The following is a 15,358-nucleotide window of genomic DNA, read 5'->3' on the forward strand; positions in this document are numbered from 1 at the left end:
ATGGCAGATTCTGAGCTAAATTCTTGTCCTAAGATAAGATGTTTTCTTCCTAAATGCAGTTAAGACACATTTTTTGTCAGACCAAATCATCCTAAAATGAGATAAGGTAGGACTGCAGATTTAGGAAGTTTCTGTCATGAGGCCCTAGGTCCTTGTCCTAATTACCATGGTTGCCACACATGTAAGATTGGATCTGCAAGTCAGGAAGTTTCTGTGATATGGCCAGTGGCCTCATTATAGAAAGATTTCTAAACTTCTTGTCCTATCTTAAGTCAAAGATGGGAAAATTCCTATGGTCCTATTACAGAAACAATGCCTAAACTGGCTGTGTCCTCCCCCCGTATCTTATCTTAACTCAGGATATTCTGCAAAAATTTGATTCTTCAATCGGCACTCGACCTCTCAGGCCTGTATCTGTGTTTAGATAACTGAACTAACTAGCTAATGACAGCCACAGCACAGTTAGCAGCAGTGCAACAGTGACTTAACAGAAAAAGGTCTATGATGCAACAATAAGATTTTGAGGTGTTTTTACTTGTAACTAACAGACTCATAAAAACATGGTCCACTAAGACTCTTCTCTCTGGCTAACAATTTAGTCGACCGTAGCAGCCCCAGTTCCTCCTCAGCTCTCTGTTGTACCTTTGATGAAATTCATGTGTCTTAATTCCACAGCTCAAATGACTCCCGTGGATTTCAAGGATCAATTTCATCATCATCTCGGCGTGTGCAGTCTGCACCGCCTGACCTCTGTCAGGAGGATGAGGACGACGAGCAGCAGACTTGGTGAGATGTTTTTGCCTTGAACATGTCCTAAAAACATGGTCGACTAAGACTCTTCTCTCCGGCTAACGGTTTTGTCGACTGTAGCGGCCTCCGTTCCTCCTCAGCTCTCTGTTGTACCTCTGATGAAATTCATGTGTCTTAATTCCCCAGTTCGAATGGTTCCAGTGGATCTTATGAACCAATTCCAGCATCATCATCGCGGCGTGTTATCTTCGTGCAGCCTGCACCACCTGACTGCTGCTGGGATTTTGTTGAGGACCACGACTTGCAAACTGAATCATGGTGAGTTGATGTCTTGGACATGTCAGTTATGAGACAGAGGCGAGACACTGAGAAGTTAAGACACCATTAGAGCAGATCAGAGAGTGTGTGTACATCATCACACATCAAGAATCATGTATTACCTGCGTGTCTGTGTTTGTATGTGTTTTTAGCTCTACTAATAAGCTGAAGGACGCTTCTGAAGATAACAGTGACAGCCCTGGCAGAGTCTTCTTAGCTGAGTCCTGCAACTCAGAGCCCAGTCCCACCACATCTGGTAGGAAATGCTCACCTCCAAGTTTGTCTGAATTGTTAAGATGTTAAGTGTTGTCAATTCCACTGAGGACAGCTGAGACACTTAATGTCCTTTTGATTTTCAGACCACACCGACCCCGAGAAGAAGAAGAAGAAGAAGAAGAAGAACTGCTTCAAGCGCATCTTCAGCTGGATGAGGAAGACAGTCTGCAGCTGCATCGCCGGCAACGGAGACCAAGACTGAGTCATTCTGTTTTTTTGTTTTTTGTTTTGTTTTTTACACAGAGATTGTACACTACTGCTGTAACTATGGCTGGTCTTTATGCCCCCACTGCATGTCCACAACCTTTATGCAAACGTAAAAACAGAATAACGGTGCAACAGTCCGACCTTGACTGTCTTCATGAGGTAGTCCCACAATTCTGAGATTATTTCTTCTTTGTGTTAGGCTTCCAATGTGCTAAGTTTTTCTTTGACTTCTTTTACAGCTGGGAGGACTCCATCTATTTTAGAAGACACAGTTTTCACTCATAACATCTCCTTTTTTCAGGTTGGCATTGCTGTTGTCCTACTGTTGTGTTAGTGTCACATGTTCCGTTGTCTTCCTTCAGGTTTTGCATGCTGAATCCTGACTTCTTTTGCTGTGATGTTTTTTGTCCCCATTAAGTAGCTACAGAGAATTTTAGAGTATTAAATGGCTTTTGACACAGCCTGTTCGAGGCTGGACTGTTGCACCTTCTGTACAAAACTTCTGGATATGCAGTGGGGGGTCATTTTTATTACGCCTTTGATCTACTAGTGAAGGCAGTTACAGAGCTGGATTGTCATCTGTGTAAAAAGGTGAGCCGGCCACATCGGACCGGACACTGTTTTTTAAATTATCCACTTATTCCACCAATTTGTCAGATTACTTCATAATTTCATGAGGTAATCAGCTCTACATTTGAACAGAGGAACAATCACAGTCACACTAGACCCAGTGTTGTTGTATTGCATCACACCTCTTTCAATTCCACACCATCATGCTGTCTAAAATCACACACTGGGGCAGTTCTGTAACTGCGTAGTTTGAGTCAATTTAAAAAAACGAAGATGGCCCATTTGCGTGGGTTTTCTCCGGGTGCTCCGGTTTCCTCCCACAACCCCAAAACATGCAGATTTAAGTGATAGTTTACCCAAAACTAAAAATTCAAAAAAACAAAGACGGCCTTCAGTGCACCACTATTTGCAATCTCTGTGTAACTTACTGTGACTTGCCGTTCTTGCTTTAATTCACATTCATTTCCTCTACTTTTCTTCTACTTCTCTCCCTGCTGCAATCACAGCTGATGATGTGAGTGCACTTCTTCTTAGGGCAGCACGGTGGCTCAGTAATTAGCACTGTGGCCTCACAGAAAGGTCCTGACTTTGACTCGAAGCTCAGTTCCTTTTTGTGTGGAGTTTGCATGCTCTCCCCGTGTTTGCGTGGGTTTTCTCCGGGTGCTCCGGTTTCCTCCCACAACCCCAAAACATGCAGATTTAAGTGATAGTTTACCCAAAACTGAAAATTCACTCAATATCCAATGTTCCAGTTCACGAAACACTTCCGAAGTTTCAGCAGAAAACAGCGTTGCAGCCAAATCCGGTACAATTGGAGTGAACGGTGAGCAGTTTTAAGATGTTTTTAAAAAAAGAACAAAAAAAGCACAAAATGTCTCCATACTGCTCATGTGGTGTAATTCAAGTGTCGGTAAACTGTGACATTAAAATTTGACCCAAAAAGACGCCATTTACACCAAGTTTTTACCCTAAATTTCATCTGTAGTCTCTCAGACCGGAGCTGCGTGCACACGCCTGAAGTGGGTACACAAGCTCTCGCCCAGAAGGCACATTTTAAAACTGGTCACCGTTCACTTTGTGAACTGGAATCTTCACCCATCATCAGCACAGGGGTGACTATATATTGAATGGATTTTTTAGGGGGTGATCTATCACTTTAAGTTGATTGGAAACTCTAAATTGACCCTAAATCTGATCCTCTTTTAAATCAATCAGTCAATAAACACTAATCAAATCAGAATTCTGTGTCATGATTTCTTTACAAGCAAGGGCAACTACTAATATATTTTTCTTTATATCTTGTCTTTTAATGCCAGGAATTATTATAATGTTTAAAGTTGTAGTAGAAAGACATGTTATATATAATAAGAAGTGCATCAAACTGCCTAAAGTAAAATAAAAGTTTTAAAACGTCTGATTTCTAATGCTGATGCTGAGCACAAAATGTTGATTTGGTCAGTGGAATTTAATGGATTCCACATGTTAACAGTGCAGTATTCAGATTATGTGTTTTAAGAGAATAAATTACATGCTGCAAAAATCAACATGACATGAAATTAATTCAGACTAAATAAAATATTGTCCATTGTACTGAGAAACTAAATCTATAAGACACAAATCATAGAGAATAAATACACAGATGAGTACTGTATACTGGTGTATAGAAACTCTGACTTAAACACCAAGGTAAACCGATGCCAATGAAGACAGAGTCGTAGTAAGTTTGACCATTTACTGTCACACTTCTTCAATGACAACTGGTGAAAACTGTAAATAAAACAATACAAAAATATTAAGTATCTGTTTTAAACTAAAAATTTCATTGTACGTAAGAGTAAATAAGCCAGCTTTTAACTAACTTATCAAATGTCATTTTTAACAAAATAACTTATAATATCTATTTTTTAACATCACTAAAATCATATAAATCAACTTATGGCATTGCCTCTGTGATATTTAACAGTGGATAGCAGTGGATTGCTCCAGGAGCATGCAGCACATGTTTCTGAAGCAGGACCAAGTAGGCAGGAAGTGACCTAACAGGATGCAGTGTCACTATGATACAAAAATAATATACATTTTAAAACTTAAGCAATAAACAGCGTGGTATTAATTCACCCTCTTTTTTTTTTCTTTTTTTTTTTTCAACCAGAAACTAAATTAGGTTGTAAACAAGTAATGATGAAAGTGAAAGTGAACCTTAAAGAAACTGCTTTCTAGGCATCACAAGTAAAAAAAATTGTATTGGAGCATAAAGGTAAACACAATAGGTAAGTAAGTTTTTTAAGCTGTCACTCAGTCTGTTCTTAATAGCAACCGCTACCAGGAATGAACAAGACTTAACAAGACAAAAAAAGACGTAACAAGAAAAAAAAAAATCCAAAGACGTAATGAGACAAAATAATTATTTTTTTTATTATTATTCAATCACTCCAGGTTTTGGGTGTTTACAGTGATGTTAATATTCTGGTTTACACCTACTGTGTGCAGTTATCTAAAGCTGATGTTCTGATATGGAGTTACAGTTACAATCGGTGATATTGCAGCATTTTTGGTGGTGCTGTTGTTGTTTAGGGGGGGGGAGATAGACAGGAGGGAGGGGAGAGTAAGAGATTACAGGAATTAAAACAGGTGTAACGTGTGAACGGAGCTGTGTGTGGACTTCACTAAAGTTATGAATAAAACCAAGCAGGATGCAAGAATAATGGACATATACTGAATAACATGCATAAATTCACCATCAAAATATCTTTGAAGTCAATGGTCTGTGCAATAATTACTTATGGTCATGCTGTTGTTAAGGACAAGGCACAAACCTTTGCTCAAGAGACCAACTAATGTGTCTTTGCAGTAGTCAGGAGGTGTGAACACGTCAAACATGCTGTGGTCAAAACCACTATGGTTGTTTGAGTTAGAGAAGGAGGAAGAGAGCGAACTAAGAATAAAGAAGAATGAGAGGTTGGATTAAAATTGTGCACCTAGATTTATATGAAATGTAACTTCTCTTTGTTCTCTGTCTCTGCTTCATCATCATTATTATTATTATTAGTGCAAACGTTTCCTCAGAAGCAGAGCGACAGTGTCGGTGCCAGATGTGAGGATGGGGCACACTTTGTTCTGTGTGCTGTGGTTATTCTGTGAGTACAGATAATTTTGTGACTTTCAGAGGGAGGTTCTTTTTTCTATCATTGTGGTAGTTTTGTACGTCTGATCTTTGTTGCTGATTTATCTTGGTTCAGAGTGGAGGACTATGATGAATACACTACTCCACTAGTTATTTTTGCATACATACTGTATTTGCACAAAGAATGTACAGTCTATGGCCTGAGGCATTTTGAATACAGCATTTGAAGTTAATTTAGTTTCATTTTTATTTCATATGTTTCACTTTAAAGGTTTTTTCTGTTTTGTTTTTTGTTTATTTCCTATCATTCAAGCAGCTCACAGAATATCACCACAGAAATATTTGATCCTGTTGATTGATCAGCAACAGTTACAACTGAATGCGTTTAAATTGTCTGATGAAGTTTTAATCTTTATTTTAGTGCTGAATACATTCCTCCATGGACATGCTGAAGGTGAACAATAATTTTTTAATATGTTTTTTCAATATTTGCTCACTCAGTATTTATTTCCTTCTTCACCTACAGTATTGCTCTCAATCACTTCCGCTTTTTTGCGTTTGTGTTTTTCTATGCATGGACGACTAGATTAGTGCTGAGGAGTTTCTGTGTACATATTTATGTAGGGAGACCTGATGCTTTATTGACCCTCATGTCAAACTGAAGAGTCTGTTTCCTTCATACAGATGTATTTCAACAGTCTGACACCCAAATTCTCATTTTGTGTTGTGAGTCGTCGGTGTTGGAGGGACATGTGTAGTAGCAGCATGAAAGACTAAAGGCAGAGAGAAATATATTTAAAAAGACAGCAACAAGATAATAGAGGCCGTATCATTTCATGAGTTTTCATGAGGTTAGTTTAGATTAATCACATAATTCTTTGTTGTCTGGTGTTAATGTGAATGTTGTCTGTATTATATGTTAACCCAGTGACAGACTGATAATTGATGGAGAATATATATTATATATATTATACAGTTTTTATATAGTTTCTTATTCCAGCTCTTCAACACTTAAACACAATTGTTTGCTGTCACAAATGTAGCATTGAGTTGTGCAGCAGCAAATTATCATTTAACAGACATTTTACCATATATTTATTTTATTTGATTGATTTATTAATAAAATTTTGTGTTGCTGCAGAGATGTTGTGGCCGACACATCATATTGTACAGACCTAAGAATCATTCAACACAAAGCTCCAGAAAAGTCCCACCATTATCAGACCATTATTGTTTCCAGTTTGTATGAATTAAATTCAATGTTAACATCAACAACATCATTTAATGCAAGTTTAAGTCTAAAACTTTTATTATATCCTGCCTGTGTGGACTGCAGTGTCACGGTGTTGGATTTTGTTGGTTGTTTTCCTGTTTTATTTTGGTAGTTCTGTTCCTCCCTCATGTGTTTTCGGTTTACTTCCCGTCTTTGTCCGTTTTCCCACCCTTTGTGATCAGTAATCATTTTCACCTGTCTTTGACTGCCCTCACCTGTGTCTTGTTTTCCTGCCCCTCCCTAGTGTATTTAATCCTGTGTCTTGTCCTCTTTCCTTTGTTGGTTCATTCACTCGTCTGGTCCCGTCTTTGTCAGTGTTTCCTGGAGTTCAGTTCACTTGTGTCCCTTGATTCCTCCTGTGTATGGATTTTTGTTTTTTTCTCCCTGCCTGGATTTTGGATTCCCCTGCACCGTTCATTTAAGCTTTTGTTGATCTTTAGTTAATTAAATATCTTTTGAACTCTCCCCTCTGCCTCCTGTTTTCTGCATTTGGCTCCACCTCCTAGTAACATGCAGTATTTAAACTGGACTAAATCACTGTCACAGCAATGTCTCTTTTATGTCTTTATTCTGTATCAAACAGCACAAAGACCAACGGCTGAACTGAGAGCTAAAGAAATTATGTTTTGATGTAGATTTAATGTTTTGTCATTTTTGTATCCTGACTTGAATTCTTGAACAGCTGCAAACAAGGCTGTTGTGACTCTGCAACCAAACTGGTCTGAAATATACAGAGGAGAGACGATCACTCTCAGATGTGAGATTGAGGACAGAGGAGACACTGAGTGGACGTATGAATGGAAAACACCCAGCTCAAAAAAACCTTCAAATGAAGCTGAACTCAGGATTAGATCTGCTGATGTTTCCCACAGTGGAGACTACAGGTGTAAGAGCAGAATGAAAAGTGAACAACAGTCTTCAACAGATTGGAGTGATCCCATCAAACTGACAGTTTCATACAGTAAGTCACATCACATTTATTTTAAAGTCAATATGATGCAGTTCATTAAAAAGTTTTTTTGGTTCATATTATTTTATGTACTGATTGTGCAGGATGCATTTGATCTATTATGAATTCATGTGTTCATTCTGAAAAATAATTTTCCTACAGATAAACCCCAGCCTGTCCTCACTGTGTCTCCATCATGGCTGAGTCCTGGAGACTCAGTAACTCTGAACTGTGAGGTTCAACATCCATCTGCAGGATGGAGGTTCTACTGGTATAAGATTGTTCCTGATCTATCAGACAACTACTCTTACAGCTCTGAGCTGCTACCTGACAGCACCAATGGGACTGAACAGGATTCCTACATCATCCATGGACAGACACACACAGCAGGATATGTGTGCAGAGCTGGAAGAGGAGATCCAGTGTTTTACACTGATTACAGTGAACTTAAGTTTGTCTGGTCTGCAGGTCAGTTTGTTTCTGTCCGTCCTGTCATTTTTGTCTTCTTTATTTACTTGCACAACAGGGAGAAGATGTGTTAAAAGACTCTTGGTTAGTGGTCAGGTAGGCGTATGGACAGAAGAAACTGTCTGGTTCAGGACATGAAAAGCCAAAGACGTCAGCAGGTAAAGTGGATGAGGGAGACAAACGGCTTGAGAGCTGAGACAACTCAGGCATGAAAAACTAACTGTATGGGTGACAGTTCAGCATGTTTTAGTGTGAAAATACTCATCTTCTCAATATTTGATAGATGACATATAAAAGTAGGTAGTTTCCCACATCACAGACAACAGAAGTTGTATTAAATTTTCATCTTATTTAAAATATACTCATCTGGTAATGTAACGGGTGTATGGATAGGCATAACAGAAAACAGCTGGTGGACAGTTTTCTGGCATTTATTGGCTCCTGCAGAAGACATAAAATATTCTTATGTCTTTCTGGACTCTCCCATCTGCACTTCTGGCCCCTCAGCAATCCAAAACAGCACCGTCTGATTCACTTTTTTTTTCTCAATATGCATATGAATTTATTGTCTTAACATTACATTACATTATCACTTTACACATGTCTCTATCAAGAGCTATGAAATTTTGCCAGAAAACTAACGAACACATGTCAACAGTAAATATCCTAAAAATCATGAAAAACAAAAAATTTAAAATTTATAACTTAGCAAAGAAAAACACATACCTGCAGAAGACACAACATTTTTAAAGCCTTCTGGACTCTCCCATCTGCACCTCTGCCCCTAAACATGCAAAATAATTATGTTTACATCAGAAATTACAAGCTGCGCTGCTCCAGTCCACCTGGAGAAGAAGGCAAAAGGTGCGTCTGCAGAAGTTACAGCTACTTCAGTGGAGGCCATACTGAACGCAAAGCATCACGAAGAAGTGTGGACGACCTCATGGAAGAAATCAGCAGTCAGATGCAGCAACATAACACCATGCTAGCTTCAATAGACAAAACTAATCTTTTCCTACAAATATATCCAGATAGGAGTAATCTTGAACAATAAAAAATTGAATTTCTAATTAACAACATCATCATTATTAGCAATTTTTTTTTTTTTAAAGGTTATTTTTTGGGCATTTTTGCCTTTATTGACAGTGACAGCTGAAGGTATGACAGGAAAGGGGGGTGAAGAGACAGGGGATGACACGCAGCAAATGAACCACAGGCGGGATTCTAACCGGCAGCCACTGCAGAGGACTAACAGCCTCAATACATGGTGCGCACGCCCTACCGACTGCGCCATAGGGGCGCCCATTATTAGCAAATTTTATATACACAAATGTCTCTCGGAAGAGGCAGAGTGCAGGGAGGTAGTTTTCAAAGAAGAAAATAATAAAATGATGTTAAATCAAAATAACTCATAGAGATAAAATTCATAAACATTAAAAATAATTAAATTAAATGACAAATAAGTTTCAGCAACACAACTGGAAAATAATAATTAATAAAGTGCATTTTTAATTCTGTTACAGTAGCAGGTTTTAAGAGTTTCACCAAATCACTGCACTTTGTTGCAATGTTAACATAATCCTCAGCAATTAAACATTTAATCATAAGAATATTTGGAACTTGTGGTGGCAATTTCTGTTGAATAAAGCACGGAGTCAGAAACTTGTCTTTCTGTAAGGTTTACTCAAGCATCTGCAGATGGACTCACAGCACAGTCAAAGAATGAACTGGACGGAATGAGCCCAGAACAGAGAATGTGTCAGTGTTTTATACACAGATAAATGCGAGGTCAGGAAAGGCTGAGTTGCATATTGTTATCACATGATGGTACCGGACATTCAGAAAAACAATTCAGCACTTCTAGCTTGTTCTATCTCATGTTGTCTTGTGCATCATACAAGTATATTGGGCCTTCCTCTCTGTCCTGTATTTAGGTACTTACAATATGCAGATACAGGATTACATCAGAAATGGGAATTTCTATCATAAACTTTAAATCTTAAACTCACTGTGCTCTGTTTGACACTTTACTACATGTTTTTCAGATCTTCATTCCTCAGCGTCTCTCACAGTGAGTCCTGACAGAGTGCAACACTTCACCAAAGACTCTGTCTCACTGACCTGTGAAGGAAACTCTGCTGAGTGGAGAGTGAAGTTTCCTGAGAACAGCTACACATCATCCTGCTCCATGTGGACAATGACTGGATCCACATGCAACTTAAAGAGTTACCTGCAGAGTGATGCAGTGTACTGGTGTGAGTCTGGATCAGGAGAGTTCAGCAACGCAGTCAACATCACAGTACAGGGTCTGAATTCATTACATTTTCTTTTTCTCATAAATTATTTTAAACATCTCATTATGTGTTTCAACATATATTAAATGTTGAGTATATTCATTGAGGAGTACAGTTCACTGACATTTTAAGAGTTTGGCCAATTACATTACAATATCATATCTAGATGACTAACATGCAAAATATTCTTTTTCTGTAGATTTTTCTGAATATTTAATTTTTGACACAAAAAATGTTGCCTGTCTTTCAGTGTATTTTGTTAAATTTTGTTTTCTTTAAAATCCTTTCAAAAAGCTTAAGATTTCTGTCACTGAATTGCTTATAGAGCTTATCATTCAAAAATACTATGCAGTCAGGTAAAATCTGAAGTCCTCTGCACAGAAGTAAAACTCAGTCAGGTGTTGGTCAAACACAGCTGATGCCAACGAATCAAAACTGAAGAAAAGACATCTGTACACCTGAAAACTCACCTGTGGACCAACTTCAAACTGCTTTGGTATTTATTTAAACAATTGTAAACTGCAAATAATATATATTTTTTGAGAATTTTAATGCGTTTGTGCAGCAAACTTTTAAAAACCAAAACAGACAAAAGAAATTAAAAAGGTCATTTTGTGACAGTAGCCTTCCACTATTTATTTTACACCATTAACAACCACATAGACTCACTTCTTATCAATGACTGTAATCAAACCACAAGTGTTTCCTTGAATAAGCCCATTCTGTAAACCACTCTCTCAAATTCAAACTGGCCACTAACAACTTTCATTGTTCTAAATCAATAAACACAGTTAAGTATTTCATAAAACTGATTTTAAACATGTACATCAACACAGTCACAGCTTTTATTTCATTTCCAATGAGAGCACAGTCACAAATCTCCCCTGGCTGAAAAACATTCAATCACCTGATTATGATGAGGAGATGTAGTGTACAATAGATTTGTGTAGATTTATAACATTTATATCACTCATCACCATTAAAGTCATGTGTAGAAACTTTTTAATTTGGTAAAACATTACTTCTACAGTAAGAGATGTAAGTTGAATGTAGACAGGATGAAATATCAGTTTTTATGATCACTTCTTAAAATGAATGTTCATTACAAAGAAAAAACAAAATGTGTGATTTATTCACATACATCCATTCATTCTGAAGTTTCTCAACCAGCTGATCTCTGACTGAAACCTCATTTTCTTTGACTGTTTTACAGATAAAAATATGATCCTGGTGAGTCCTGTCCATCCTGTGACTGAGGGAGATTCTGTCAGTCTGAGCTGCAAATTGAGAGAAGAAAACTTTGTGTCCAATGTGTTTTTCTATCAAAATGATCAAATCATTCAAAGTGACACCAGAAGGGAGCTGAATATCTCTGCAGTGTCAAAGTCAGATGAAGGATTCTACAAGTGTGGACACTCAGGACAAGAGTCAGCACAGAGCTGGATGTCAGTCCAGGGTCAGTAGGAACAATTGATTTTTTAAATTTGTCCATACTGAACTGAATCTGAAGTAACATTAGTTTTAGCCGATTTCAACTGTTGGATTCAGTTGAAAATGTTGTTTCTTTTGAGCTTAAGACAGAGGGTGGGGAGGGTGGATGGACAGATGGACACAGTGCTACTGTGTGTATAGGTGACTCATATTTGTTAACAGAGTGGAGTGACATCATCACATTGACAGTATCACATAAGTTTAATTTTTGTATCCTGACTTGAATTCTTGAACAGCTGCAAACAAGGCTGTTGTGACTCTGCAACCAAACTGGTCTGAAATATACAGAGGAGAGACGATCACTCTCAGATGTGAGATTGAGGACGGAGGAGACACTGAGTGGACGTATGAATGGAAAACACCCAGCTCAAAAAAACCTTTAAATGAAGCTGAACTCAGGATTAGATCTGCTGATGTTTCCCACAGTGGAGACTACAGGTGTAAGAGCAGAATGAAAAGTGAACAACAGTCTTCAACAGATTGGAGTGATCCCATCAAACTGACAGTTTCATACAGTAAGTCACATCACATTTATTTTAAAGTCAATATGATGCAGTTCATTAAAAAGTTTTTTTTGGTTCATATTATTGTATGTACTGATTGTGCAGGATGCATTTGATCTATTATGAATACATGTGTTCATTCTGAAAAATAATTTTCCTACAGATAAACCCCAGCCTGTCCTCACTGTGTCTCCATCATGGCTGAGTCCTGGAGACTCAGTAACTCTGAACTGTGAGGTTCAACATCCATCTGCAGGATGGAGGTTCTACTGGTATAAGATTGTTCCTGATCTATCAGACAACTACTCTTACAGCTCTGAGCTGCTACCTGACAGCACCAATGGGACTGAACAGGATTCCTACATCGTCCATGGACAGACACACACAGCAGGATATGTGTGCAGAGCTGGAAGAGGAGATCCAGTGTTTTACACTGATTACAGTGAACTTAAGTTTGTCTGGTCTGCAGGTCAGTTTGTTTCTGTCTGTCCTTCTGTCAAGAAGCAGATATTATGTCATCACTGTGATTCATCCATTTTCTGTTTGTGACCAATGAATTTGTTTGTAAATAATTAACTGTGTGTACAATTATTCCTCCCAACTGGAAATATATCAATTGATTATGGTGATCCTGATCTTTACTGTCTGGCTTACTGGGTGGTTTTACATACTGGACTGGACAGTTTATCTTTGTTTCCTTCTGTTGTCACATTTTAACTTCTGTCATGAAAAACACCAAAAAGAGACAGAAGATTTTCACTGAAACTTTACTTTTCTTGATGATGAGTACTTTATACACTCAAACTTATCTTCCTGCTTACACTTATTTTTACTAACACAACAGGAAAATTATGTTTTAGTTAAAGACACTTCATTTAGTGAAAAATAAAAAAGTCAGCAGGACAACAGATTAAGAAAATAAACAGAGACAATTCAGAAAAATAAAAGAAAAACACTATTTATACAGAAACAATGCATTTTAAGATGAAATAGTCACCCCCTGTATCTTTGAAAGATGATGAAACTGAAGTTTGATGCAAAAAAAAAGGCAAATAAATATTTGCATTGCAGCATTTTAATCTGAAAATCAGTGTTTGACCTGTTGTTACATGATGTTTTTCAGATTTTCGTTCCTCAGCGTCTCTCACAGTGAGTCCTGACAGAGTGCAACACTTCACCAAAGACTCTGTCTCACTGACCTGTGAAGGAAACTCTACTGAGTGGAGAGTGAAGTTTACTGAGAACAGCTACACATCATCCTGCTCCTGGACCATGACTAGACCTACATGCAACATGACCAGTAACTGGCCACGTGATGCAGTGTACTGGTGTGAGTCTGGATCAGGACAGTTCAGTACTGCAGTCAACATCACAGTACAGGGTCTGAATTCATTACATTTTCTTTTTCTTTCATAAATTATTTTAAACATCCTGTTATATTTTTCATCATACATTAGATGGATAAAATATTACTTTTACTGTAAGACACATAAGTTGTCATCGCAAAAAAAAAAAATTTGATTTCTCGATCACTCTGTAAAGTACAAACGTATTGCAAAGAAATTATGTGTTCTGTTCTCATCTTTCTCTGTTCACTCATTCTGAAGTTTCTCAACCAGCTGATCTCTGACTGAAACCTCATTTTCTTTGACTGTTTTACAGATAAAAATATGATCCTGGTGAGTCCTGTCCATCCTGTGACTGAGGGAGATTCTGTCAGTCTGAGCTGCAAATTGAGAGAAGAAAACTTTGTGTCCAATGTGTTTTTCTATCAAAATGATCAAATCATTCAAAGTGATACCAGAAGGGAGCTGAATATCTCTGCAGTGTCAAAGTCAGATGAAGGATTCTACAAGTGTGGACACTCAGGACAAGAGTCAGCACAGAGCTGGATGTCAGTCCAGGGTGAGGAGGATTAAAACTATTTTTAAAGTATTTGTCCAAAACCTAAATTAACTAAATCTAAAGTAACATTAGTTTCAGCTGATTTCACACATTATGTATTTTATTTATAGCTCTGTATTTGTAAATGTATGTTTATATTTTGTATTAACTATGTCTTGATATGACTCTCATCTTTATTGAAGCACTTTGTAGATTGAGTTTAAGAAAAGTGCTTTATAAGTTTATTAACAGTTAATATTTATTATTTATTACAGCAGTGTTCAGGCCTGAAGGCTCTTCATCTCCTGTACCGCTGATTGTCGGGCTGCTTTGTGGAATCATATTTATTATTATTCTGATCCTTTTGTATCACTGCAGATCATCCAAGGGTGAGATCTTCTTCTATTATTATATTTTATTCTTTAATTTCTCAAATAGACACATTCTGATCTCATGAGATAGAAGAGCAGTATAACAACTTACAACATAAAACCATCTAACATCAAATGTCTTTTTCACAGATTCATGTTTTAACAGGTTGGTTCAACACTCTCTTCTCTCATTTTGAACACAACAGCAACACACTTCATCTTCATATTTTAATGTTTCATATTTGCTTCATGTTTTAGGTCGATCCAGTCTGAGAGCACCAATCAGGGCTCTGACACACATCATGTGATCAACCAGAATGAGGCTCAACATGATCAATACTCCACTCTTCTCCATGGTAACCCTTTAAACTCATCATATATGTGATGATGATGATGATGATGATGATGATGATGATGTGATATATAGGATTATTAGTATCATGCAATCAAATTGATTAATTTGACTTTGGCTTGATTTTCACTGTAGGTGATGTTTGTCTCTATGAATCAATCAAAGGCCCTGAAGACACAGAAATTGGTACAGTATGAACCTTTTTATTAACATCGTATAACATCGTATTAAGTCTAAGTGAAAAAAACATTTTACTTATTCACTTTCTCTTGCTTTCAGCAAGTAAATCTGCCAGTACACTGAATAAGATTTCTTAAAAGTAGTCAGCATGTCCAGCTACCAGAAGTCTTAAAAGAAGATACATCAATATTAGCAGTATTCTTCTTTCAAACCTTCACACAGGCAGTACTTTATTCTGTCAAATGTCAGATTTATGTATGCTCTGCCACTCAGAGGGGGTTGACACTTGAACAGGCCGGTTGTAACACATGCAGTATGTTCTTTGTTTCCAGCTAAACTTCACCCCAA

The 15,358-nt window shown here is 37.5% G+C and overlaps 1 protein-coding gene across 1 annotated transcript; it reads left to right on the forward strand.

Moving 5' to 3' along the window:
- The first annotated feature begins 7,204 nt into the window (after window positions 1-7,204).
- LOC146329192 (B-cell receptor CD22-like) lies at window positions 7,205-15,027 on the forward strand. The gene is made up of 12 exons (XM_084716740.1): window positions 7,205-7,479; window positions 7,630-7,935; window positions 9,981-10,241; window positions 11,443-11,685; window positions 11,957-12,230; window positions 12,385-12,692; window positions 13,347-13,604; window positions 13,886-14,128; window positions 14,383-14,496; window positions 14,629-14,644; window positions 14,737-14,834; window positions 14,966-15,027. Exons 1-12 carry the CDS (start codon window positions 7,416-7,418, stop codon window positions 15,025-15,027), a joined length of 2,247 nt encoding a protein of 748 aa, XP_084572866.1. The 5' UTR covers window positions 7,205-7,415.
- The last annotated feature ends 331 nt before the right edge of the window (window positions 15,028-15,358 follow it).

Source organism: Lutjanus erythropterus, chromosome 4 (genome assembly GCF_056507025.1).
Source record: "Lutjanus erythropterus isolate fLutEry1 chromosome 4, fLutEry1.hap2, whole genome shotgun sequence".
In the NCBI taxonomy this organism is placed as follows: domain Eukaryota; kingdom Metazoa; phylum Chordata; class Actinopteri; order Lutjaniformes; family Lutjanidae; genus Lutjanus; species Lutjanus erythropterus.